Raw genomic sequence first — 27,439 nt, forward strand, 5'->3', positions numbered from 1 at the left:
AGAGCATGTTAACAAATTCTTAATCATATTATTCAATATCTCCCTGACAAAGTGATTATTACAACATAATTGCTCTATGTCCATTGTTGGTTTGCAGCAGTATTCAACCAACTACACTGTTTAGAAATCGAAGATAAAGTTACTAAGACATTCTAATGAAAAGAGATCTAGTGATATGAGCGACATGTTTCTTCGCTAAATGCTTTTTTGGTAACTCTTTACTTATGTAGGTATAATGCATTATGACTTGTTATAAGCATATATTGGCTCTCAATCTTTTATACACATACATCTGTTAAATCTTTCTATGTGACTCAAAAATATTGTTAATAACTCGGGATCACTCTGAGATGCTACTAAGATATTGTAAGGGTATCATACATTTTTATGACAGTGCATTATTATGGCATCATAATGCATTATACTCGCTGGCTTTAAGTTAAATATTAATGCTTTTCCCTCCAAACTCAATTGCTGATAGCAAAACTGATCCTAGTTCAGCTGTCTGGTGTTAACAGCTGACCTGTAACTGACTGATCATCTTTTTTCATCCCCCTAATGGTTAAGGTTAGGTTTTGGGGTAAGGTACCCCCAATAAGGTACCAATCTTCTACCAGATTGCTATCATACTCATAGCACCCAATAGACAACATACATCCAGCAAACATACAGGCCATCAGGTAACTGGACAGGCAGTTAAAGTGGAATTCCACCACTTTTTAAACTTGTATTTATTATCTCCATCACCATTTTCAGTTTTAATGTTGATGACATCACTTCCTCCTGATTCGTCCCACACCGAGGCTCGAACCTAAGACCTCTGATTTGCTAGCACACGTAACAACGTATTAACTGTTTGACCTATCAACAAATATTGATTCGATAGCGCCATTGGCTGATTATGCTCTGCAGTTGTCGGTTATCACGGCTTAATGCTGAACTGATTGAATCTAGTCCTGGATCACACTGACCATCTCCCATAAAACAGTCCAGTCATTTAACAATAAAAACAAAATACAAACAGTAAAACAGAGAACAAAACGTCAAATTGAGCAGAGGCCACTACCGGGTTGCATCTCAATAGTCTTTCCTAGTTTCCTTGTGCACTCTCCTTCTGTCCTTCCCTTGCTGAAAATGTCAGCGTGAGTCGAGGAGAAGACTGGAGGGGATGAAACATGGAAACAAGGATCAGCGCTTGTAAGAATTGAGACATCCTTTGGTCTCCCAGGAAGCACCATGATTGAAACACAAGTTTTTATTGAATTAATCAGTCTCTCTATTGCCATACAGTGGCTGATAGTGGGAGGTGCATCTCCAGTTAATTCCCTATCAGTTCTAGCTCTTAGGGTCTCTGCCACTGCTTCATACAGACCTGCAGCGACTGACTATACTCCCCGGGTAGTCTCCTTTCACTGTCTGAGGCCTGGGTTTACTGCTTCCGGAGAAGACGTGTGAGCATACGTCAGACCACATTACAGCAATGCATTACTGAATACTCTGCTGCGATGTTGCAGATGTAGGCACAAAGTAAATTATCTAATTATGGAACAAACTGAGACATGGTTTTCAAATGAATATACACTACCGTTCAAAAGTTTGGGGTCAATTAGAAATGTCCTTGTTTTCGAAAGAAAAGCTATTTTTTTGTCCATTAAAATAACATCAAATTGATCAGAAATACAGTGTAGACATTGTTCATGTTGTAAATGGCTATTGTAGCTGGAAACGGCTGATCTTTAATGGAATATCTACATAGGCGTACAGAGGCCCATTATCAGCAACCATCAGTCCTGTGTTCCAATGGCACGTTGTGTTTGCTAATCCAAGTTTATCATTTTAAAAGGCTAATTGATCATTAGAAAACCCTTTTGCAATTATGTTAGCACAGCTGAAAACTGTTGTGCTGATTAAAAAAGCAATAAAACTGGCATTCTTGAGAATAGTTGAGTATCTGGAGCATCAGCAATTGTGGGTTCGATTACAGGCTCAAAATGGCCAGAAACAAATAACTTTCTTCTGAAACCCGTCAGTCTATTCTTGTTCTGAGAAATGAAGGCTATTCTATGCGAGAATCTGCCAGGAAACTGAAGATCTTGTACAATGCTGAGTACTACTCCCTTCACAGAACAGCACAAACTGGCTCTAACCAGAATAGAAAGAGGAGTGGGAGGCCCCGTTGCACAACTGAGCAAGTGGACAAATACATTAGAGTGTCTAGTTTGAGAAACAGGTGCCTCACAGGTCCTCAACTGGCAGCTTCATTAAATAGTACCCGCAAAACACCAGTCTCAACGTCAACAGTGAAAAGGCGACTCCGGGATGCTGACCTTCTAGGCAGAGTTGCAAAGAAAAAGCCATCTCAGACTGCCCATCTTAATCTTTTCTTTTTATTGGCCAAGGAAATCTCTAAGTGACCCCAAACTTTTGAACGGTAGTGTAAATGTCTGCATACAGCACTCACTAGTTCATCAATAGTGTACCTGATAATGTGAAAACTCCGGGTAAATGTGTACTCTATAATGAATTTCTACATGAAGAAGACAATATTCACGATGTGCTGGTTTTACCTGAACATGTTTTCGGGGTCCAACGAGACCAGCCAGTAGCTGTAGGAGTCAGTGTAGTAGTTGCAAGTCCCTCGCCCATGGCACTCAATGAAGGGAATCTTCCAGAACTCTTCTAAGCAGGACCCCGGAGAGGTACATACATTAGCACACAGGCGCTAGCACACGCACTTTACACACACGTACATTGTAATATTGTTGTATGGTGGTATTGTAACGATCCCGGCAGTCTGAGTCGGGTCCTGTCTGTGGACTAGTTTTTCTGCTCGGGATCTCCAGTTTCCCGAGGGTTCTGGAACGCTCCGGGGAGCTCTCTTGATTTCCGCACCTGCATCCCATCAGCAATCGGCACACCTGGTCCTGATCATCACCCTTCTTAGGCTCTGGCCTAACATCCATTCCCTGCCGGATCGTTAGCCATGAACAGTAGGTTTACCAGAGTATCAGTCTTAGAGCCTCTAGCGTTAGTCTTTGTTGTTTTGCACCTTGTTGGTTTGTTGTTTACTTACCTCCGTTTTGTTCCATCTGCAGTCACTCGTCCGGAGCCTTCATCCAACCTCTGCCTGGTGGTCCGCGGCTGCCGAGCCATGATTGGATAACCACTGCACCCCCAACAACTAATCAACGCCGCCCGCTCTGTTCCCTGGATTATTCAGCACCACTCTTGAATTTGTAAATAAACACTCACCTTCGTTTCAACTTACCTTGTCCTGGTCTGCTTCTGGGTTCTGGCTTTGTAACTTCGTGACAGAACGATCCGGCCAGTAATGAACCCAGCGGACCTGGACTCTGTTCGCCATGCCATTACCCATCAGGAGAAGATGTTGGGCCATCATAGCACGGAGCTACAGGAGATCGCGTTGGCAGTTCGGAACCTTTCTACCGGTCTGACGGAGGTCCAGAACCAGCGCAAGTTTCCGGTGGAGGATCCACTACCGGTTTCACCCATCTCGCCTGCCGCGTCTGGAGCGGTGTCCTTCCGTGAGCCCAAGGTTCCGCGCCGGATAAATATGAGGGGAGCTGGGAGGATGCCGTTCTTTCCTTATGCAGTGTGGGTTAGTGTTCGATCTACAGCCCTACTCTTATGCCACAGACAAGGCTAGGATAGCCTTTGTGATTGAGTTGCTGCGTGGTCGAGCGCTGGAGTGGGCTTCAGCCGTTTGGGAACGACAAGACCCCTGCATGGCTTCATACCAGGGGTTCACGGCCGAGATGAGGAAGCTTTTCGACCATTCCGTCCGAGGGAGGGACGCAGCTAGGCGCCTGTTTTCGCTTCACCAAGGAACTCGCAGCGTGGCCGACTTCGTGATCGAGTTCAAGACGTTGGCTGTGGAGAGTGGGTGGAATGAGGAGTCTCTGCAAGCGGCCTTTTACCAGGGTCTGTCGGAGCAGCTCAAGGATGAGTTGATCTCCTATCCGGAGCCTAGTGACCTGGACAGCTTGGTAGCCTTGTCTATTCGGGTGGATAATCGAGTCCGAGAGCGAAGGAGGGAGAAGCAATGGGGTCCGTCCAATCGATCAGCTTCTCAGTTCCCAGTCGGGTCGGGTGGTGGACCAGAACACGTCGATCATTCTCCACCACAAAGGATTAGTGGAGAGGTCCTCTCTTCCGATTCTGAACCCATGCAAGTGGGGGCGGCACGGGTTAACCAAGGAGGAGCGTCAACATAGACGTAAGACCAACTGCTGCCTCTACTGTGGTAGCTCGGGACATTACATCTCCACTTGTTCCCGGCGGTCGTCAAACTGCCCGGCTCGCTAAAGTTGGGAGGACTTTTAGCGAGCCAGTTTCAACCTCTCAGTACCTCTGTCAGACCCCGTTTCCCGGCTACCCTTGTGAACAGGAATCAGAGCTTAGCGATTAACGCTTTATCGATTCAGGTGCCGATGGAAGCTTTCTTGATGCCGAGTTGGTGGAACAGCTGGGGCTTTCCAAGGAGCAATTGCCGGAAGCCATTGAAGCGACCACTCTGAACGGCAGTAGTCTGGCACGTATCACGATGAGGACTGAACCGGTTAAGATGCTGTTGTCGGGGAATCATTCGGAGATGATTTCATTCTTCATTCTGCCGTCTTCCCATGTTCCTCTGGTCCTTGGATACCCCTGGCTGAAGGAACACAATCCCACGTTCGATTGGGTGACGGGCAAGGTAACGAGTTGGAGCCTTGATTGTCATGCTAACTGTCTCAAGACTGCCTGTCCCCATTCGGTTCCCAGTCAGGTGATTGAGGCTAAACCCCCAGATTTGTCCCTGGTTCCCGAGACATATCACGATTTGGGGGAAGTGTTCAGTAAGCAGAAGGCTCTGTCACTCCCTCCCCACCGACCATATGATTGTGCCATCAACCTGTTCCCTGGAGCTGTCTACCCCAAGGGAAGGTTATACAGTATCTCCCGCCCTGAGCGTGAGGCTTTGGAGACCTACATCAAGGAGTCCCTAGCTGCTGGTCTCGTTCGTCCCTCGTCATCACCCCTGGGGGCAGGATTCTTCTTTGTGGGTAAGAAGGATGGCTCTCTTCGACCGTGTATTGATTATCGGGGGGTTGAATGACATCACGGTCAAGAACAAGTATCCCCTGCCCTTGATGAGTTCTGCCTTCGACTCCTTACAGGGTGCTACGGTGTTCACCAAGCTAGACCTACGCAATGCGTATCACATGGTCCGGATCAGAGAGGGAGACGAGTGGTTGACGGGTTTCAATACACCGATGGGTCACTTCGAGTATCAGGTGATGCCGTTTGGACTGACCAATGCTCCAGCGGTATTCCAGAGTATGGTGAACGACGTCCTGAGAGATATGATCGGTCTCTTTGTGTTTGTTTACCTGGATGACATTCTGATCTTCTCGAAGGAACCTTCCGACCACGTCCAGCATGTCCGGCAGGTTCTGCAGCGATTGTTGGAGAATCGCCTGTTCGTGAAGGCCGAGAAGTGCGAGTTTCACGCCCACACGACATCCTTTCTCGGGTACATCATCTCCAGGGGAGAGATTAGGATGGACCAGGAGAAGGTTAGAGCGGTTCTGGAATGGGCCCAGCCCGGTACGAGATTGCAGCTCCAGAGATTTTTTGGGGTTTGCGAATTTCTACCGCAGATTCATCCGGGATTACAGCCGTGTGGCCGCTCCGTTAACTGCCTTGACTTCCAGTATCAGGAGCTTCAAGTGGAATCCGGAGGCGGATCGAGCGTTTCTGGATTTGAAGAGGCGATTCACCAACGCACCGATTCTCTCTCAACCGGACACGGCCCGTCAGTTCGTCGTTGAAGTGGGCCGCGTCTGATGTGGGAGTTGGCGCCATCCTGTCGCAGCGATGCTCCACGGACAGTAAACTCCATCCCTGCGCCTACTACTCTCGTCGCCTTTCGCCTGCGGAGAGGAATTACGATGTGGGTAACCGGGAGCTTCTCGCGGTGAAACTTGCCTTGGAGGAGTGGCGCCACTGGTTGGAGGGGGCGGAGCAACCGTTTGTTGTCTGGACTGACCACAAGAATCTTGCTTACGTGCAATCGGCTAGACGTCTCCCAACTCCCGTCAGGCCAGGTGGTGCGTTGTTTTTCGGACGATTCAATTTTTCCCTGACGTTCCGACCTGGATCTAAGAACGGCAAGGCGGGACGCCTTGTCTCGGATGTTCTCCAAGACGGAGGAGAGTGGGTCCAAGACCGAGACAATTCTCCCCCGGAACTGCGTCGTGGGAGCTGTTAGGTGGAAGATTGAGGAGGAGGTGATGGCGGCTCTTCGGACGCAGCCCGGTCCCGGTAACGGTCCACCCGGTCGGTTGTTTGTGCCTGAGTCGGTTCGTCCTGCGGTCCTCAAATGGTCCCACGCCAGCAAGATGGCTTGTCACCCTGGCGTGGCTCGGACGATGGCGTTTCTTCGCAGACGTTTTTGGTGGCCTGCCATGGCCGAGGATACTCGGGGTTATGTTGCTGCCTGTCCAGTGTGTGCGCAGAATAAGGGTACCAATCGGCCCAGCTCTGGACTACTTCACCCCCTTCCTATTCCCCGGCGACCATGGTCGCATCTGGCCCCTGGACTTTGTCACTGGGTTGCCCGCTTCTGAGGGGAACACGGTCGTTCTAACTATCGTGGACAGATTCAGCAAGTTCGCCCACTTTGTGCCAATTGCCAAGCTTCCCTCTGCCTCGGAGACGTCCGAGATCCTGGTTAGGGAGGTTTTCAGGGTCCACGGGTTGCCCAGTGATATCGTTTCCGACCGTGGCCCTCAGTTTACCTCTGCTGTCTGGAAGTCCTTCTGTTTGGCCATTGGAGCTACAGTCAGTCTCACATCTGGTTTTCACCCCCAATCTAATGGTCAGGCGGAGAGAGCCAACCAGAAGATGGAATCCACGCTACGCTGCCTGGCCTCTTCCAACCCCACCTCCTGGGTCTCTCAGTTGCCTTGGGTTGAGTATGCCCACAATACTCTCCCTACATCTGCCACTGGGATGTCTCCCTTCCAGTGCCTGTATGGCTACCAACCTCCCTTGTTCCCTTCTCAGGAGAAGGAGCTCTCAGTGCCTTCTGTTCAGGCCCATATTCGTCGTTGCCACCGGACCTGGCATCGGGCCAGAAGGGCACTCCTTAGAGTTTCGGACCGGTATCAGCTCCAGGCGAATCGTCGCCGGATCCCCGCTCCCACCTACACCATCGGAGATAGGGTCTGGTTGGCCACACGGGATCTCCCTTTACGGACTGAGTCTAGGAAGTTGTTACCGAAGTTCATTGGTCCGTTTGTGGTGGAGAAGGTGATCAATCCGGTGGCAGTTCGACTCAAACTCCCGAGGTCGCTCAGAGTCCATCCCACCTTTCATGTCTCCTGCCTCAAGCCTGTTTTCCTCAGTCCTCTGTTGCCTCCTCCGCCTCCTCCTCCTCCTCCTCGGATGATCGGAGGTGGTCCTGCCTACACGGTGCGACGCATCATGGATTCCAGACGGCGGGGCCGGGGTTTCCAGTATCTCGTGGACTGGGAGGGGTATGGTCCTGAAGAGAGGAGTTGGATTCCGCGGCGACAGATCCTAGATGCTGACCTCATCCGTGACTTCTACCGCCTCCATCCTGGCGCTCCGGGAGTCCGCCCGGTGGCGTTCGTCGGAGGGGGGTACTGTAACGATCCCGGCAGTCTGAGTCGGGTCCTGTCTGTGGACTAGTTTTTCTGCTCGGGATCTCCAGTTTCCCGAGGGTTCTGGAACGCTCCGGGGAGCTCTCTTGATTTCCGCACCTGCATCCCATCAGCAATCGGCACACCTGGTCCTGATCATCACCCTTCTTAGGCTCTGGCCTAACATCCATTCCCTGCCGGATCGTTAGCCATGAACAGTAGGTTTACCAGAGTATCAGTCTTAGAGCCTCTAGCGTTAGTCTTTGTTGTTTTGCACCTTGTTGGTTTGTTGTTTACTTACCTCCGTTTTGTTCCATCTGCAGTCACTCGTCCGGAGCCTTCATCCAACCTCTGCCTGGTGGTCCGCGGCTGCCGAGCCATGATTGGATCAACCACTGCACCCCCAACAACTAATCAACGCCGCCCGCTCTGTTCCCTGGATTATTCAGCACCACTCTTGAATTTGTAAATAAACACTCACCTTCGTTTCAACTTACCTTGTCCTGGTCTGCTTCTGGGTTCTGGCTTTGTAACTCGTGACAGGTATCATACATTCATACAGCTAATGGTGATCCTTAATAAAATACAAATACAAAAGGGTCTGAATACTATGTAAATAAGTTTGTATTTTATTTTTTATATAAATTAGCAAAACATTCTAAAAACCTGTTTTCGCTTTGTCATTATGGGGTATTGTGTGTAGATTGATGAGGGAAACAATTATTTAATTAATTTTAGAATAAGGCTGTAACGTAACAAAATCTGGAAAAAGGGAAGGAGTCTGAATCATTGTTGTCTCTACCTTCCTGCCCTTTGTGCTGTTGTCTGTGCCCAATATTGTTTGTACCATGTTTTGTGCTGCTACCATGTTGTGCTGCTGCCATGTCGTGTTGCTACGGTGTTGTTGTCATTTTTTGCTACCATGCTGTGTTGTCATGTGTTGCTGCCATCATGTGTTGTTGTCTTCGGTCTCTCTTCATGTAGTGTTGTGGTCTCTCTCTTGTCGTGATGTGTGTTTCGTCCTATATATATATATAATTTTTTTATCCCAGCTCCTGTCCCTGCAGGAGGCCTTTTGCCTTTTGGTAGGCCGTCATTGTAAATAAGAATTTGTTCTTAACTGACTTGCCTAGTTAAATAAAGGTTAAATAAAAAAAAATAAAAAAAAGGGAATAGGTCTGAATACTTTCTGAATACACTGTAAGCCACCCTATAGACATTTGTGGATAACATTTGCTAAGAACGGAGGATCTTGCAGTGTCCATGAAGAACGGAAGATGGAAATGGGTCTTCTGCTGTGCCCAACCCCTCTGATATACACAAACACATACACACATATGGGGCTCGATTCAATCTGTATCACTGAAGCGTTACAGATTGATTGTGCAATCAAAATTGAAAGGTCATTTCCAATTGAGCCAGACATATGCATCCTTTACTGTGAATACAGACTCCGCTAGCGCGGGAACCATGCCTTTACATTTTTATCACGCTGTAACGCCGAACTTCAGCACTACAGATTGAATCCAGCCCTTGGTTGAAGAGGGTGGAGCAGTAGGCAGCTACTAGTGCAGTGCCCGCTGAGCAGTTTAGGGGTTAAGTGCCTTGCTCACAGGTACAAAGGCAGGTGATGGCATCTAGGACACTGATGGCAGCAACCCTCTGGCCCACTCTTGAACAGATTTTTCCCTATCAGACATGGGATTCAAACTGGCAACCTTCTCTAACCTCTCTATTGCTATGGCATTGCGTCGCCATAAGCAAGTAAGCATAGATTTCAGTTACTGCCATTATACTATGGCCTAGAGTTCTTCCTGGCCTTGAGGTTTTCCTGATCAGGTAAAAAATGTGTTCAGGTAAAAGTGTACTTGCATTTCATTCAGCTACTGAATTAACCCATCCATACAAGTGTTCCTCTTTCTTAGACTGTAGTTCCTACCATGACAAAAGAGTAGCCAGCCCAGAGAGAGAGCCAGCCCCGTGGACAAACAGGGATCTGGTTGGTCTGACTGTGAACAGCGATGATCTTTGCTTTGGTCTCACACACTGCACACCTGAAAGAGAGGGAGAGACCAAATACGGTATGATTAATTGATTTTATTTGCCAGTAAAAAAAAATACATATACATGCAATACATACATCAGTTCATAAACATACATCACATTGACTCTGAAGAGCATGCTTGGGCAGACAAGGAAACTTGTCATGCCAGCATAATTTTCAATTAATTCAATTCAATTAAATTTAGGGTTGCAAAATTCAAGCTAGCTGTGGAGTGAGTAACTTTCTCAAAATTCCCAGGTTTTCCAAAAATCTTGGTTGGAGGATTCCAAATGTCCTGCTCATTCCTTCCTGATTCCAGGAATATTCCAACCGGGATTTCTGGATTTTGGAGAAGTTACTGGAATTTTGCAACCCTAATTCAATTCAATTTACAATTCAATTCAATACATCCCCTCAGGGGCATTTTACCCAGCAGAGTGGGGATTCCCGGCTATCGGGGCAGACCCATATTTACTTATGGAGTGACAATGGAGTTCCTTCCTGTGTTATGTCTAGGACAATCTGTTCAAACCAGTGTATACTAGAGCAGCATCTGCTGACATATCTCTCCAGTGAGTCACCAGAGATGAGGGCCATGTCGCTTGGCATGGCCTCATCTGTTGTGTGCGTGTGCGTGAATGCATGCATGCCTATGTATATGTATTTATCCATGGATGGATGCGCATGCACATGTGTGTGTATACTCAGACCCAGATCCTGGCCATGACCTCTGTTGTTGCCATTGATGAAGAGGAGGGAGTATCCGGCGTAGATGAGGTTGCTGCCCCCTGGGCACTGGGGCACGTTCTGCCTCTGGCTGTGATGGGTGAATAGGAAGCTGTCCTCTAATGGCCCTGCAAAGTAGGGACCGGGTCACCTTGGATACCTGAGGAAACAATCCCATAGACAGTCTCTTTTCACAGTAACTCTTTTCACAGACCTTCCTCCACAGTGTCTGTTTAACACTTTTGGGCACTCTGCAATTGAGACTTATAAGTCAGGGTTAATAAGTAAGATTCCATGTATGGATGAGGAACCAGTGGTATATAAAGATAGGGAGGAGGATGCAAGGTGTGTGTGTCAGTGGAGGCTCTTCAAAGGAGGAAGGGGAGGACCATCCTACTCAGTACATTTCGTAAAAATAAAAATAGTGAAATATTAAAAAAGTTATCCTTCTAGATAAAATGATACAAAATATATTCACATCACCAAATAAATGATTAAAGCACACTGTTTCGCGATGAACATCTACAGTAGCCTCAACAGCACCCTCTAGGGTAGCACCATGGTGTAGCAGGAAGACAGCTATTTTCCGTCCTCTGGGTACATTGACTTCACAATACAAAACCTAGGAGGCTCATGGTTCTCACCTCCTTCCATAGACTTACGAAGAGTTCTACCACCCGGTACTCTACCCTGCACCTTAGAGACTGCTGCCCTATGTATATAGTCAATGAACACTGGTCACTTTAATAAGGTTTACATACTGTTTTACCCACTTCATATGTACATTTTAGTCATTTAGCAGACGCTCTTATCCAGAGCGACTTACAGGAGCAATTAGGGTTAAGTACCTTGCTTAAGGGCACATCGACAGATTTTTCACCTAGTCGGCTCAGGGATTAGAACCAGCGACCTTTCGGTTACTGGCACAACGCTCTTACCCACTAAGCTACCTGCCGCCCCAATGTATATACTGTATTATAGTCAAGGCTCATCCTATATAATTACTGCTTGTCACACCTTTGCTATTCATACACTGTCCATAATGTCTATACAAACCATCATATACAGTGGGGAAAACAAGTATTTGATACACTGCCGATTTTGCAGGTTTTCCTACTTACAAAGCATGTAGAGGTCTGTAATTTTTATCATAGGTACACTTCAACTGTGAGAGACGGAATCTAGAACAAAAATCCAGAAAATAACATTGTATGATTTAATTTGCATTTTATTGCATGACATAAGTATTTGATCACCTACCAACCAGTAAGAATTCCGGCTCTCACAGACCTGTTAGTTTTTCTTTAAGAAGCCCTCCTGTTCTCCACTCATTACTTGTATTAACTGCACCTGTTTGAACTCGTTACCTGTATAAAAGACACCTGTCCACACACTCAATCAAACAGACTCCAACCTCTCCACAATGGCCAAGACCAGAGAGCTGTGTAAGGACATCAGGGATAAAATTGTAGACCTGCACAAGGCTGGGATGGGCTACAGGACAATAGGTAAGCAGCTTGGTGAGAAGGCAACAACTGTTGGCGCAATTATTAGAAAATGGAAGAAGTTCAAGATGACGGTCAATCACCCTCGGTCTGGGGCTCCATGTAAGATCTCACCTCGTGGGGCATCAATGATCATGAGGAAGGTGAGGGGATCAGCCCAGAACTACACGGCAGGACCTGGTCAATGACCTGAAGAGAGCTGGGAACACAGTCTCAAAGAAAACCATTAGTAACACACTACGCCTTCATGGATTAAAATCCTGCAGCGCACGCAAGGTCCCCCTGCTCAAACCAGCGCATGTCCAGGCCCGTCTGAAGTTTGCCAATGACCATCTGGATGATCCAGAGGAGGAATGGGAGAAGGTCATGTGGTCTGATAAGACAAAAATAGAGCTTTTTGGTCTAAACTCCACTCGCCGTGTTTGGAGGAAGAAGAAAGATGAGTACAACCCCAAGAACACCATCCCAACCGTGAAGCATGGAGGTGGAAACATCATTCTTTGGGGATGGTTTTCTGCAAAGGGGACAGGACGACTGCACCGTATTGAGGGGAGGATGGATGGGGCCATGTATCGCGAGATCTTGGCCAACAACCTCCTTCCCTCAGTAAGAGCATTGAAGATGGGTCGTGGCTGGGTCTTCCAGCATGACAACGACAAGAAACGCACAGCCAGGGCAACTAAGGAGTGGCTCCCTAAGAAGCATCTCAAGGTCCTGGAGTGGCCTAGCCAGTCTCCAGACCTGAACCCAATAGAAAATCTTTGGAGGGAGCTGAAAGTCCGTATTGCCCAGCGACAGCCCCGAAACCTGAAGGATCTGGAGAAGGTCTGTATGGAGGAGTGGGCCAAAATCCCTGCTGCAGTGTGTGCAAACCTGGTCAAGACCTACAGGAAACTTATGATCTCTGTAATTGCAAACAAAGGTTTCTGTACCAAATATTAAGTTCTGCTTTTCTGATGTATCAAATACTTATGTCATGCAATAAAATGCAAATTAATTACTTAAAAATCATAAAATGTGATTTTCTGGATTTTAGTTTTAGATTCCGTATCTCACAGTTGAAGTGTACCTATGATAAAAATTACAGACCTCTACATGCTTTGTAAGTAGGAAAACCTGCAAAATCGGCAGTGTATCAAATACTTGTTCTCCCCACTGTATCAGTTCATCTCTGTGGATGGTTTGTCCACTGAAAAATCTATTGTAAGTTTCGGAGTTCCTCAAGGTTCCGTTTTAGGACCACTATTGTTTTCACTATATATTTTACCTCTTGGTGATGTCATTCGGAAACACAATGTTAACTTTCATTACTATGCGGACGACACACAGCTCTACATTTCTATGAAACATGGTGAAGCCCCAAAATTGCCTACCCTGGAAGCATGTGTTTAATATATGCCATTTAGCAGACGCTTTTATCCAAAGCGACTTACCGTCATGCGTGCATACATTTTTTGTGTATGGGTGGTCCCGGGGATCGAACCCACTACCTTAGCGTTACAAGCGCCGTGCTCTACCAGCTGAGCTACAGAGGACATAAGGAAGTGGATGGCGGCAAATGTTTTGTTTTCATACTCGGACAAAACAGAGATGCTAGTTCTAGGTCCCAAGAAACAAAGAGATCTTCTGTTGGATCTGACAATTAATTTGACGAACATTTCAAGAATATTTCAAGGACAGCTTTTTTCCATCTTCGTAAAATTGCAAAAATCAGAAACTTTTTGTCCAAAAATTATGCAGAAAAGTTAATCCATGCTTTTGTCACTTCTAGATTAGACTACTGCAATGCTCTACTCTCCGGCTACCCGGATAATGCACTAAATAAACTTCAGTTAGTGCTAAACACGGCTGCTAGAATCTTGACTAGAACCAAAATTGATCATATTACTCCAGTGCTAGCCTCTCTACACTGGCTTCCTGTTAAGGCTAGAGCTGATTTCAAGGTTTTACTGCTAACCTACAAAGCATTACATGGGCTTGCTCCTACCTATCTCTCCAATTTGGTCCTGCCGTACATACCTACACGTACGCTACGGTCACAAGACGCAGACCTCCTTATTGTCCCTAAAATTTCCTCTGCTGGAGGCAGGACTTTCTCCTATAGAGCTCCATTTTTATGGAATGGTCTGCCTAGCCATGTGAGAGACGCAGACTCGGTCTCGACCTTTAAGTCTTTACTGAAGACTCATCTCTTCAATAGGTCCTATGATTGAGTGTAGTCTGGCCCAGGGGTGCGAAGGTGAACGGAAAGGCACTGGAGCGACAAACCGCCCTTGCTGTCTCTGCCTGGTCGGTTCCTGTCTCTCCATTGGGATTCTCTGCCTCTGACCCTATTACGGGGGCTGAGTCACTGATTTACTGGTGCTTTCCATGCCGTCCCTAGGAGGGGTGCATCACTTGAGTGGGTTGAGTCACTGACGTGATCTTCCTGTCCTGTTTGTCACTCGCTCGGGCTCGTGCAGTGGAGGAGATCTTCGTGGGCTATACTCAGCCTTGTCTCAGGGTAGTAGGTAGGTGGTCTGTTGATATCCCTCTGGTGGTGTGGGGCTGTGCTTTGGCAAAGTGGGTGGGGTTATATCCTGCCATGTTGGACCTGTCTTGGGGTATCGTCGGACGGGATCACAGTGTCTCCCGACCCCCCTGTCTCAGCTTCCAGTATCTATGCTGCAATAGTCTATGTGCCGGGGGGCTAGAGTCAGTCTGTTATATCTGATGTTATTCTCCTGTCTTATCAAATCAAATCAAATTTTATTGGCCACATGCGCCGATTACAACAGGTGCAGACATTACAGTGAAATGCTTACTTACAGCCCTTAACCAACAGTGCATTTATTTTTAATAAAAAAGTAAAATAAAACAACATCAAAAAAGTGTTGAGAAAAAAGAGCAGAAGTAAAATAAAATAACAGTAGGGAGGCTATATATACAGGGGGGTACCGGTGCAGAGTCAAAGTGCTGGGGCACCGGCTAGTTGAGGTAGTTGAAGTAATATGTACATGTGGGTAGAGTTAAAGTGAATATGCATAAATAATTAACAGAGTAGCAGCAGCGTAAAAAGATGGGGTGGGGGGGCAGTGCAAATAGTCCGGGTAGCCATGATTAGCTGTTCAGGAGTCTTATGGCTTGGGGGTAGAAGCTGTTGAGAAGTCTTTTGGACCTAGACTTGGCACTCCGGTACCACTTGCCGTGCGGTAGCAGAGAGAACAGTCTATGACTAGGGTGGCTGGAGTCTTTGACAATTTTGAGGGCCTTCCTCTGACACCGCCTGGTATAGAGGTCCTGGATGGCAGGAAGCTTGGCCCCAGTGATGTACTGGGCCGTACGCACTACCCTCTGTAGTGCCTTGCGGTCGGAGGCCAAGCAGTTGCCATACCAGGCGGTGATGCAACCAGTCAGGATGCTCTCGATGGTGCAGCTGTATAATTTTTTGAGGATCTGAGGACCCATGCTGAATCTTTTCAGTCTCCTGAGGGGGAATAGGCTTTGTCGTGCCCTCTTCACGACTGTCTTGGTGTGTTTGGACCATGATAGTTCGTTGGTGATATGGACACCAAGGAACTTGAAGCTCTCAACCTGTTCCACTACTGCCCCGTCGATGAGAATGGGGATGTGCTCAGTACTCTTTTTTTTCCTGTAGTCTCCACGTTGAGGGAGAGGTTGTTATCCTGGCACCACACGGCCAGGTCTCTGACCTCCTCCCTATAGGCTGTCTCATCGTTGTCGGTGATCAGGCCTACCACTGTTGTGTCGTCGGCAAACTTAATGATGGTGTTGGAGTCGTGCCTAGCCATGCAGTCATGGGTGAACAGGGAGTACAGGAGGGGACTGAGCACGCACCCCTGAGGGGCCCCTGTGTTGAGGATCAGTGTGGCAGATGTGTTGTTACCTACCCTTACCACCTGGGGGTGGCCCGTCACGAAGTCCAGGATCCAGTTGCAGAGGGAGGTGTTTAGTCCCAGGATCCTTAGCTTAGTGATGAGCTTTGAGGGCACTATGGTGTTGAATGCTGAGCGGTAGTCAATGAATAGCATTCTCACGTAGGTGTTCCTCTTGTCCAGGTGGGAAAGGGCAGTGTGGAGTGCAATAGAGATTGCATAATCTGTGGATCTGTTGGAGCGGTATGCAAATTGGAGTGGGTCTAGGGTTTATGGGATAATGGTGTTGATGTGAGCCATGACCAGCCTTTCAAAGCACTTCATGGCTACCGACGTCAGTGCTACGGGTCGGTAGTCATTTAGGCAGGTTATCTTAGTGTCCTTGGGCACGGGGACTATGGTGGTCTGCTTGAAACATGTTGGTATTACAGACTCAGTCAGGGACATGTTGAAAATGTCAGTGAAGACACTTGCCAGTTGGTCAGCACATGCTCGGAGTACACGTCCTGGTAATCCGTCTGGCCCTGCGGCCTTGTGAATGTTGACCTGCTTAAAAGTCTTACTCACATCGGCTACGGAGAGCGTGATCACATAGTCATCCGGAACAGCTGGTGCTCTCATGCATACTTCAGTGTTGCTTGCCTCGAAGCGAGCATAGAAGTGGTTTAGCTCGTCTGGTAGGCTTGTGTCATTGGGAAGCTCGCAGCTGTGCTTCCCTTTGTAGTCTGTAATAGTTTTCAAGCCCTGCCACATCCGACGAGCATCAGAGCCGGTGTAGTACGATCCAATCTTAGTCCTGTATTGACTCTTTGCCTGTTTGATGGTTCGTCGGAGGGCATAGCGGGATTTCTTATAAGCGTCCGGGTTAGAGTCCCGCTCCTTGAAAGCGGCATTTCTACCCTTTAGATCAGTGCGGATGTTTCCTGTAATCCATGGCTTCTGGTTGGGGTATGTACGTACGGTCACTGTGGGGACGACATCATCGATGCACTTATTGATGAAGCCAGTGACTGATGTGGTGTACTCCTCAATGCTATCTGAAGAATCCCGGAACATGTTCCAGTCTGTGCTAGCAAAACAGTCCTGTAGCTTAGCATCTGCGTCATCTGACCACTTTTTTATTAACCGAGTCACTGGTGCTTCCTGCTTTAGTTTTTGCTTATAAGCAGGAATCAGGAGGATAGAGTTATGGTCAGATTTGCCAAATGGAGGGCGAGGGAGAGCTTTGTATGCATCTCTGTGTGTGGAGTAAAGGTGGTCTAGAGTTTTTTTTCCTCTGGTTGCACATTTAACATGCTGGTAGAAATTAGGTAGAACGGATTTAAGTTAGCTAGCTGTATGTTATCCATGTCGTCGTTCAGCCACGACTAGGTGAAACATAAGATATTACAATTTTTAATGTCCCGTTGGTAGGATAACCGTAATCTTAGGTCATCCAATTTATTTTCCAATGATTGAACATTGGCTAATAGCATTGATGGGAGCGGCAGTTTACTCGCTCGCCGTCGGATCCTTACAAGGCACCCCGACCTACGTCCACGATATCTCTGTCTCTTCCTCATGCGAATGACGGGGATTTGGGCCTTGTCGGGTGTCTGTAGGATATCCTTCGCGGCCGCCTCGTTGAAGAAAAATTATTCGTCCAATACGAGGTGAGTAATCGCTGTCCTGATATCCAGAAGCTCTTTTTGGTTATAAGAGACGATGGCAGAAACATTATGTACAAAATAAATTACAAATAACGCGGAAAAACACACATAATAGTACAATTGGTTAGAGAGCTGTAAAACGGCAGCCATCTTCTCCGGCGCCAATTCGTTAAAACGGCAGCCATCTTATCCGGTGTCCTGTGTGAATTTAAGTATGCTCCCTCTAATTCTCTCTCTCTCCCTCTCTCCCTCCCATCCCAGAGGACCTGAGCCCTAGGACCATGCCTCAGGACTACCTGGCCTGATGACTCCTTGCTGTCCCCAGTCCACCTGGTCATGCTGCTGCTCCAGTTTCCACTCTTCTGCCTTTGGCTATGGAACCCTGACCTGTTCACCGGACATGCTACCTTGTCCCAGACCTGCTGTTTTCAACTCTCTCTCTCTCTACCACACCTGCTATTTCAACCTCTAAATGCCCGGCTATGAAAAGCCAAGTAACATTTACTCCTGATGTACTGACGTGTTGCAACCTCTACAACCACTGTGATTATTATTTGACCCTGCTGGTCATCTATGAACGTTTGAACATCTTGGAGAAAAATCTGGCCTTAATGGCCATTTACTGTTATAATCTCCACCTGGCACAGCCAGAAGGGGACTGGCCACCCCTCAGAGCCTGGTTCCTCTCTAGGTTTCTTCCTAGGTTTCTGCATTTCTAGGGAGTTTTTCATTGCCACCGTGCTTCTACATCTGCATTGCTTGCTATTTTGGGTTTTAGGCTGGGTTCTGTATAGCACTTTGTGACATCTGCTGATGTAAAAAGGGCTTTACAAATAACATTTGATTGATTGAGTGCTAGTAGCTATGTTGACTATGACGTTAGCTAATATGGTGTCAACGATAGGCTTTGTAGCGGTTAGCGTTATGGTCAAATCAAATCAGGCTTTATTTATACAGCACATTTCAAACATGGAATGCAACACAATGTGCTTCACAGGAAAAAACTAATAAAAAACTATGAAAAGAAAAACTGAAATATTTACCACAAGTGCATAAAAAACGAAAGAATAACAATAAAATCTGAAAGACTATAAGCTCCCTAAGGAAAAGCAAAGTTAAAAAGGTGTGTTTTAAGATCTCTTTTAAATATGTCCACAGTGTCGGCCTCCCTCAGGTTCTCTGGCAGGCTATTCCAGAGGCTGGGGGCATAATAACTAAAGGCTGCCTCTCCATGCCTCTTGGACCTAGGCTTTGGGATAGTTAAAAGGCCAGTGCCAGAGGACCTGAGGGACCTACTGAGTACATAACTTAAAAGCATGTCTGACATGTATTGGGGTGCACAATTGTGAATTGATTTAAAAACCAATAGAAGAACCTTAAAATTAATTATAACTCACAGGCAGCTGTTGTGTTGTGCGCTGAAGTCCACAAGCAAAGGGAAAAGTTGAGAGGAGAGCGCGTAGAAAAGAAAAAACGAGAAAAGTTATGATGCCGTATGTGGCTGCTATGAAAGTGAACTGAGTGTGCAGGGGATGTATTCATTCCACCGATTCAGTTGAAAAAAGTTTCTTAAATGAAACGGGATGGACCTACCTGAATTTGTCCAATAGAAACTCTTGTTTTAGTGGACTAATGGACTAATGGTTACACCCCAAATCAGCTAGATGCAGGCAAGAGTGTGCAAGGTGGTATTGAATGTGTCACTGTCTGTCACCTTGAATACTCCAATTTGTCTCTCGACCTGTGCACCTACGTTCTGTACTTTCATTTGTAGGCTAGGTTGTAGCAAACTCATGATGGGTATAGGGAAAATTTAAAAAAAAAACTAGCTATTGTTGTATCAACATGTTTTGACCATGACAGTTTAAAATCCAGGGTTACTCCAAGCAGTTTAGTCACCTCAACTTGCTCAATTTCCACATTATTTATTATAAGATTTAGCTGAGGTTTATGGTTTAGTGAATGATTTGTCCCAAATACAATGCTTTTAGTTTTTGAAATATTTAGGACCAACTTATTCCTTGCCACCCATTCTGAAACTAACTACAGCTCTTTGTTAAGTGTTGCAGGGATTTCACTCGCTGTTGTAGCTGACATGTATAGTGTTGAGTCATCGCAATACATAGCCATACTGGCTTTACTCAAGGTGAGTGGCATGTCATTAGAAAATATTGAAAAAAGTAAGGGGCCTAGACAGCTGCTTTGGGGAATTCCTGATTCTACCTAGATTATGTTGGAGAGGCTTCCATTAAATAACACCCTCTGTGTTCTGTTAGACAGGTAATTCTTTATCCACAGTATAGCAGGGGGTGTAAAGCCATAACATATACGTTTTTCCATCAGCAAGCTATGATCGATAATGTCAAAAGCCACTCTGAAGTCTAACAAAACAGCTCCCACAATCTTTTATCATCAATTTCTCTCAGCCAATCATCAGTCACTTGTGTAAGTGCTGTGCTTGTTGAATGTCCTTTCCTATAAAAAAGTCTGTAGTCAATTTGTTACTGTAAAATAGCATTGTATCTGGTCAAACACCATTTTTTCCAGAAGTTTACTAAGGGGCCTAGACAGCTATTTGTGCCAGTAAATGGGGCTTTACTGTTCTTGGGTAGTATAATGACTTTTGCTTCCCTCCAGGCCTGAGGGCACACACTTTCTAGTAGGCTTAGATTGAAGATATGGCAAATAGGAGTGTGTTAGTAAGTCGTTAACAGTACTGCAAGTATTGCTGTCTGACTACAGTTACATTTTGGATTGCCACAATAACATTTTGGATTGCCTTCCCCAGATGAAAGTTGTAGCACTGACCAATACTAACAGAAATTACATTCTGAATGCATGTACAGAGTATCGAGGTTGTTAATAAAGTTTCAAATTGGTCATTACCGTTTGTTCCCATGTCTCCTAACTGTCCCATCTCCCCTTTTGCTCCCAGACCACCTGGTCTGCCATCGTTACCCTGTAGAAAACACATCCTTTTCAGCGCACCCATTCGGTGTTGGGTCACTTTCGCATTTCCCCCACTACTGGTTAAGATCAGGATTGGGGGAGGGGGAAATGATACTAGATTTGTAATTAGGGGAAACTTCACCTTTATTTCAGATGAGTGTGTGTGTGCAAGGTGACATCTTCATGAATAATAACTGATTATTGGCTCTTCATGTGTGGACTCTCCATTGTAACATGTTCACATCGGGAAGGGCCAACAATGGCAGTCTTGGCAGATTTGGTTACTATTGATGTGGATATATGTCTATAGGTCGAAAGTTGGCCCAACGTTTATGATGATGTCATCTCACGGAGTCTACCTTTAAGCATGGTTGAGTAAATCAGTGGTGTGTGACTCACCGGTCTGCCCTGTACCCCTGTGTCTCCTCTGTACTCAGGCGTACCCAGGAGGCCCATAGCACCTTTGTTCACCTTATCTCCTTTAAAGCCGGGTCCTGGTTGACCAGGAGGGCCCCGTGGCCCCTGCATACCTAAATACACAGAGAGGGGGGAGCATGCTCAGAGGTCATGGAAGCAACGCAGCAAAAAATAAAAATAAACAGAGGGCTCTAGTCAAAAGTAGTGCACTATATTGGGAATAGGGTATCCTTTGAGATGCAGCCTACACACCTTGGGGTCCAAGGGCGCCATTTTGTCCACCGTCTCCTTTTAGCCCTTCAAAGCACATTCCATCCCGGCCAGGACTTCCAGGCAGTCCCGTAGGATCAGGGGGGCCAGGAGGTCCAATGTCCCCCAAAGGCCCCGAGAGACCAGGGGGGCCAAAGCGGCCAGGCAACCCCACATCCCCCTTAAGTCCTACAGAATTAGTCAGATGAAGGGATCAGTGAAGGGATATCTCTTTTGTAGCGTTCAATACTTGGCAGTGAATCATTACCGTCTGGTAGCACTATACCTTAGGTTGAGAGACCCAGAGTTGCTGAGCCTTGAGGTGACATTAGTAACCCTATTTCACTATGTCTTAACATTGTAAACAACATGCTATTTGAAAGGAGTAAATGTCACTAACTAGCATATAGATGACCAGATATATTATTGGGACGCACACATTGTACAACAAAACACATGCATGCAACTATCTCTGTGTCGCACAGACTCACCAGATTGACCCGTCTTTCCGTCTGTGCCTTTTGGTCCAATTCCAGGGGCTGTAGAGAGAACAGACAATCAACACAGAGAGATCATGTCTGTGAATGTGTAAAAAAGGCTATATGTGAGTTCTAACCCTGAAATGGCTACAGCATATCAAGACCATACAAACATTTCCCAATATGAACTTCATAGACCTTTGCATTACATGGAGGCAGGGTTGGGGTAACTCAAGTCAGTCAATTTAGGAAGTAAACTGAAATTCCAATTCAATATTTGAAAAAAGGGAATATATTTTCAAAGCCTTCTCAATAAACTAAAATGGAGAAGCTATTTATATCAAAAGTTTTTCCATTTTCGAATTTTAAATTCAAATCACTTCCTGGATTGACTGACTTCAATTGGAATTGATCCCAAACCCTGGAGGGAGTGTTCTAAACTCTTAGAAAAAAAGTGCTATCTAGAACCTAAAAGGGTTATTCAGCTGTCCCCATAAGAGATTTCCTCGGAGAACCCTTTTTGGTTCCAGGTATAATCCTTTTGGATCCAGATGGAACTTCACCCGGGAGCGAATACAAACCTGTGAGTGTCCTTCTGTATCTCAATCCTCTAAATAACTATTTTTGACACCAAATAAGAATTCAATATGGCCGTTAATTAACTGCTCATTTGATGATGCTTGTTTTCAGCACATAGATTCATCGATTAGAGATATGATTTACTGTGGTCGTGTCCGAATATCCAAACTTGCGTTCTAAGTAGTAGGCTGATTATGTATGTGAAAATATAACGTTTTAAAGTAGGAATGCTTTAAATGCCAGGATGTCATATTCAATTCGGCTTTTCATCTACATGTAGTAGGAATACGTTGTATGCTATTGAGGAAGATAATCTTATTTTCGCAATTGCGCATTAGATGACACATTCTTAATATGGGTGAGCCTAGTACATTAAATTGATATTTGTTGCTTACTGCATACATTTTTACTAACCAGTAAGTTCTAAATAGTATGTGGTATCATTAGTACACAGCATGTTGTTTTTAGTAAGTATTAGGCAAGACAGATTTTGGACACGGCCTGTATCTCTATAATTTTGAGTATGTTACCTGGCACACCCATGTCTCCTGCGACTCCAGGGTTTCCATGGAATCCAATACTTATTTTCTGGCCATCTCTGTCTGGGTCGCCAACGGGACCTACAAAACAGGGGTGTTTTCAATAGCGTGTCACAGTGCTGGGTACCTTGTGGTCCGGCGCTGCCGGGAATCCCATCCTTACCATTGGCTCCATTGGGTCCAATCATACATCTCTTTTGGCACATGTTAAACCCCTTAGACCTGGAGAAAAGAGAGCAGGGTCAGAGGTCAGGGGTCACTAGATCTAAAAGGCCTTAACACATTTTGGGACTGTATAACCATCATACAACTCAGAAGAAGAAAAGGAATATTGATATCATAAATAATCACTTTATTAATCCCCAAAGGAGAAATTGTCAACAGCATCAAATACATTTCTGATAGTTATGCTATATTTATATATCTACTGTAAAGGCACGTTGATACGTCGTGCATTAATTAGTTGTTACTTCTTAATCTGAAAATAGCCTTCACAACAGGAAATATTGTTTTACGCTCAAGAACAGAGCATTACTCTCAAACTATTTTTGAAATTCAGAAACAATATTTTGCTATTATCAATGAGGAATGCATATTTTTCTTCTGATGAAAACGGTATAGCAGTTTTGGTATCGACCAACATAAATGTTTCTAAAAACTCAAGGGGAGAAAGGAATAGCTTATTGTGTGTAAGTCCATAAAGATAGGGTGCAGCTAATGTTCTAGAATCAGGGTTGGAGTTTGTAGTGTTGATGGGGGGTAGGGGTCATTCAGAGTCAGGGGTCATTCAGAGACTGACCTGTAGGTCCTGTGTCCCCAGGGTCCCCAGGGACCTCAATGTATGTTGTGACTCCAATATCTCCAGGAGCTCCAGCATCTCCCACAGTTCCCCTGGGTCCTATGCGGCCCTTCACCCCATCAGCACCCATCAGCCCTTGAGACAGCAATCATCGTCATCATCATCATCATCATAGCGTGTGTGTGTGTGTGTGCATACAAGTATTGTACAGTTCTACCTTCAGGGCCAGGTTGTCCCCCTGGTCCTGGGCCTCCGTCTGGTCCTGGTGTACCACACGCTCCTGACGGCCCCATGTCTCCTCTCAGGCCTTGGAGAACACACACAGGTTAATAACAGTTGCTCACACAATGGCACATCTTCTGCATATTTAAAGCAACAGAGGTCCCAGTGGTCTAACCTGGTACACTATCTCTTCCTCTGAATCACTTCAGGCCGGCAGCCCCCCCAGGTCCCGGGGGTCCATCAAATCCGGGCCGTCCAAACGGCCCCATCGATCCCGGGGCCCCTCTGCCAGACAGACCTGAATCCCTGTGCATGTAGAGACTCATGGATACATGGAGAGGAGAGTGAAACGGAGGAGAGGAGAGAAAGACAGAGGGAGAGGACAGAGAGATGGGGGGAGAGGAGAAAAAGACAGGGGAAAGGAGAATGAGACAGCTGGGAGAGGAGAGAATACAAGTGGGAGAGAAGAGAGAGACAGGGGAAAGGGAGAGGACAATGAGGAGGAACACACAGAGAGGACTATATGCATGTGTCATATGTACTGTAGAGTCACAGCTACAACTTTTATGAGCAGTGTTCTGACAGAGATGCTTACAGCTACATTCTGGGATAAAAAAACAAAACAAAAAGGGTCCCTTGCCACTTGTTTTGGTAAACAGCTGAGGGATGGGGATAAGGATATGTAATTACCTGTGAAGCCGATGATTCCTTTGAGACCAAAAGCCCCCAGAGGGCCTGGACTGCCTGGCGTACACACCCCAGCATCCCCAGGCAGACCAGGCAAGCCCTCAGCACCTTTACTGCCTGATGATAGACAACAGCAACAATCAGACTGCATGTGTGTGTGTGTGTGTGTGTGTGTGTGTGTGTGTGTGTGTGTGTGTGTGTCTACTCACCTCTGTCTCCCTGTGGACCATCTCTTCCTGGTAGGCCAGGCGATCCACCAAGCCCAGGCAGTCTCCAGTCAGCCCCAGAGAACCATCCTCTCCTGTGGGGCCCGGTCTACCTGGCAGCCCTGGGAGGCCTGGTCTGAAATCACTCTAAAAACGCATACAACACACAATGACTATGTATGGACACACAAAGACAGCACACAGCAGAAGGACAAACACACACACACCCACACCCACATACTCATTCACACACTCACGCATGCGCACACACACACACACACAAAACGTTGTGCTCCACTGACCTTAGGGCCTGGCATCCCGGGAGCTCCGGATGGTCCTGGTCGTCCCATACTACCAACCCCTGGGGCACCAGCAACCCCTGGCTGGCCCTTCTCACCTGGGAGAAGATGTTGGAAACAGTCTTTCATGACTGAATCTGTACATGAGCTCCATCTACAGTTTTTCTCAATAGCGTACAAGCATTTTTTGGAACAATGTAGTTTGAAGATCTGTGACCTTTTGCAAAATATAAAATGCATTTTCAAAATGTAGTTGCCTTCTCAAAACAGCAAATACATTTATCAAAACTATAAGATACCGTTAATTAAGCAAATACATCAAAATAACTACCTACACAAAATATTAACACAACAATGCATACCTCTTGAGTCAAGCTGACAAAACAGAAATTAGTCTGACTTTTAAAAAATCTAATTAAATCAATATCACTAAATCATGATGATCAAAATTGGAAAAAGAAAATATCAAAAGGTTTAGAATGATTCTCCTTTAATGCATTTTCACTAAACGTTTACATACACATCAATCAAATATTTGTCCTAATCATTTAATTTTAAGGCAGCAAAATGTAAAGACTGTAAAGGGTGTGTAGACTTTCACTAGGCACTGGGCCCTGATTTATACCCTATATAGCACTGATGGAGTGATTTAGAATGTTGTGCACTAGTATTTACTAATTGCTGGAAATAGTGAACACATTTGCACATTTGTCTTCTGAGTGGCGCAGTGGTCTAAGGCACTGCATCGCAGTGCTAACTGTGCCACTAGAGATCCTGGTTCGAATCCAGGCTCTGTCGCAGCCGGCCGCGACCGGGAGACTCATGGGCGGCGCACAATTGGTCCAGGGTAGGGGAGGGAATGGCCGGCAGGGATGTAGCTCAGTTGATAGAGCATGGCGTTTGCAACGCCAGGGTTGTGGGTTCGATTCCCACGGGGGGCCAGTATATAAAAAAAAAAAAATTATTCACTAACTGTAAGTCGCTCTGGATAAGAGCGTCTGCTAAATGACTAAAATGTAAAAAAATTTAATGAAAACTTTGTGTTAATATTCTGGAAACAAAACAATTATTGTATTTTGCATCACTGATGCCATTTGTATTCATAGTTTTGCAAAAGGGCGTCTATGATCTGCAATCCAGATACAAAGGCAAGAAAGTGATCAGAAGATTGGCAAAAGTATTTGGACATTTCATATTTTAATGTGTGTGTATATATGTGTATATATACTGAACAAAAAGCTTATTTCTCTCAAACTGTGTGCACAAATTTGTTTACATCCCTGTAAATTAGCATTTCTCATTTGCCAAGATAATCCATCCACCTGAAAGGTGTGGCATTTCAAGAAGCTGATTAAACAGCATGATCATTATACAGGTGCACCTTGTGCTGGGGACAATAAAAGGCCAATCTAAAATATGCAGATTTGTCACTCAACACAATGCCACAGATGTCTCAAGTTTTGAGGGAGCATGCAATTGGCATGCTTGACTGCAGGAATGTCCAAAAGAGCTGTTGCCTTTGAATTGAATGTTAATTTCTACCATTAACGTCGTTTTAGAGAATTTGGCAGTACTGTACGTCCAACCGGCCTCACAACTGCAGAACTCGTGTAACCACGCCAGACAAGGACCACCACATCCTTCTTCTTCACCTGCAGGAGACCTGCAGGAGACCAGCCACCGAGACAGCTGATGAAACTGAGGACTATTTCTGTCTGTATAACAAAGCCCTTTTGTGGGTAAAAACTAATTCTGATTGGTTGGGCCTGGCTCCCCAGTGTGTGGACCTGGCTCCAAAGTGGGTGGGCCCCTGCCTAGTCATATGAAATCCATAGATTAGAGACTAAATCATTTATTTAAATTGACTGATTTCCTTAAATCAACTGTAACTCCGTAAAATCGTTGCATATATATATATACACTACCGTTCAAATGTTTGGGGTCACTTAGAAATGTCCTTGTTTTCTAAATAAAATATATTCCTTTAAAAATCAGCCGTTTCCAGCTACAATAGCAATTTACAACATTAACAATGTCTACACTGTATTTCTGATCAATTTGATGTTATTTTAAAGGACAAAAAAATTGCTTTTCTTTCAAAAACAAGGACATTTCTAAGTGACCCCAAACTTTTCAACGGTAGTGTATATATACAGTGCATTCGGAAAGTATTCAGAACCTTTCCACATTTTGTTACGTTACAGCCTTATTCTAAAATTGATTAAATTGTTTTTTCCCCCTCATCAATCTACACACAATACCCCATAATGACGAAGCAAAAACTGTTTTTTAGGAATTTTAGCAAATGTATTACAAATAAAAAATGGAAATACCACATTTACATAAGTAAGCTTGGCACACCTTTATTTGGGGAGTTTCTCCCATTCTTCTCTGCAGATCCTCTCAAGCTCTGTCAGATTGGATGGGGATCATCGCTGCACAGCTATTTTCAGGTATCTCCAGAGATGTTCGATAGGGTTCAAATCCAGGCTCTAGCTGGGCCACTCAGAGACTTGTCCTGAAGCCACTCCTGAAATGTCTTGACTGT

The 27,439-nt window shown here is 45.6% G+C and overlaps 1 protein-coding gene across 2 annotated transcripts; it reads right to left on the bottom strand.

The window, feature by feature from the left end:
* Window positions 1–8,800: 8,800 nt before the first annotated feature.
* On the bottom strand, window positions 8,801–23,779 carry LOC121560240 (collagen alpha-1(XXIII) chain-like). Of its 2 annotated transcripts, none has more exons than XM_041873260.1 (8): window positions 23,695–23,779; window positions 22,842–22,900; window positions 22,670–22,759; window positions 21,573–21,620; window positions 21,085–21,270; window positions 20,815–20,945; window positions 10,422–10,597; window positions 8,801–9,721 (listed from the first exon to the last, which is right to left on the bottom strand). In XM_041873260.1, the coding sequence occupies exons 2-8, from the start codon at window positions 22,882–22,884 to the stop codon at window positions 9,589–9,591; spliced, it is 807 nt and encodes a 268-aa protein (XP_041729194.1). In that variant the 5' UTR covers window positions 22,885–22,900; window positions 23,695–23,779; the 3' UTR covers window positions 8,801–9,588. The 2 variants fall into 2 exon arrangements, with proteins under 2 accessions (XP_041729194.1, XP_041729196.1); XM_041873262.1 differs by lacking the exon at window positions 8,801–9,721 and adding an exon at window positions 20,353–20,425 and having other exon boundaries at window positions 9,836–10,597.
* Between the last annotated feature and the right edge of the window lie 3,660 nt (window positions 23,780–27,439).

Source organism: Coregonus clupeaformis, chromosome 19 (genome assembly GCF_020615455.1).
Source record: "Coregonus clupeaformis isolate EN_2021a chromosome 19, ASM2061545v1, whole genome shotgun sequence".
Taxonomy (NCBI): Eukaryota; Metazoa; Chordata; class Actinopteri; order Salmoniformes; family Salmonidae; genus Coregonus; species Coregonus clupeaformis.

Bases quoted from the DNA above. Each gene is read 5' to 3' on its own strand.
- LOC121560240 (XM_041873260.1), bottom strand. From the start codon at position 22,884: ATGTGCCAAAAGAGATGTATGATTGGACCCAATGGAGCCAATG. The intron at 22,760-22,841 runs GTAAGGATGGGA...CCTGTTTTGTAG, and splicing joins TGGACCCAATGGAGCCAATG to GTCCCGTTGGCGACCCAGAC. The intron at 10,598-20,814 runs GTGAGTCACACA...TTGTTTCCTCAG, and splicing joins CAGGGGTACAGGGCAGACCG to GTATCCAAGGTGACCCGGTC.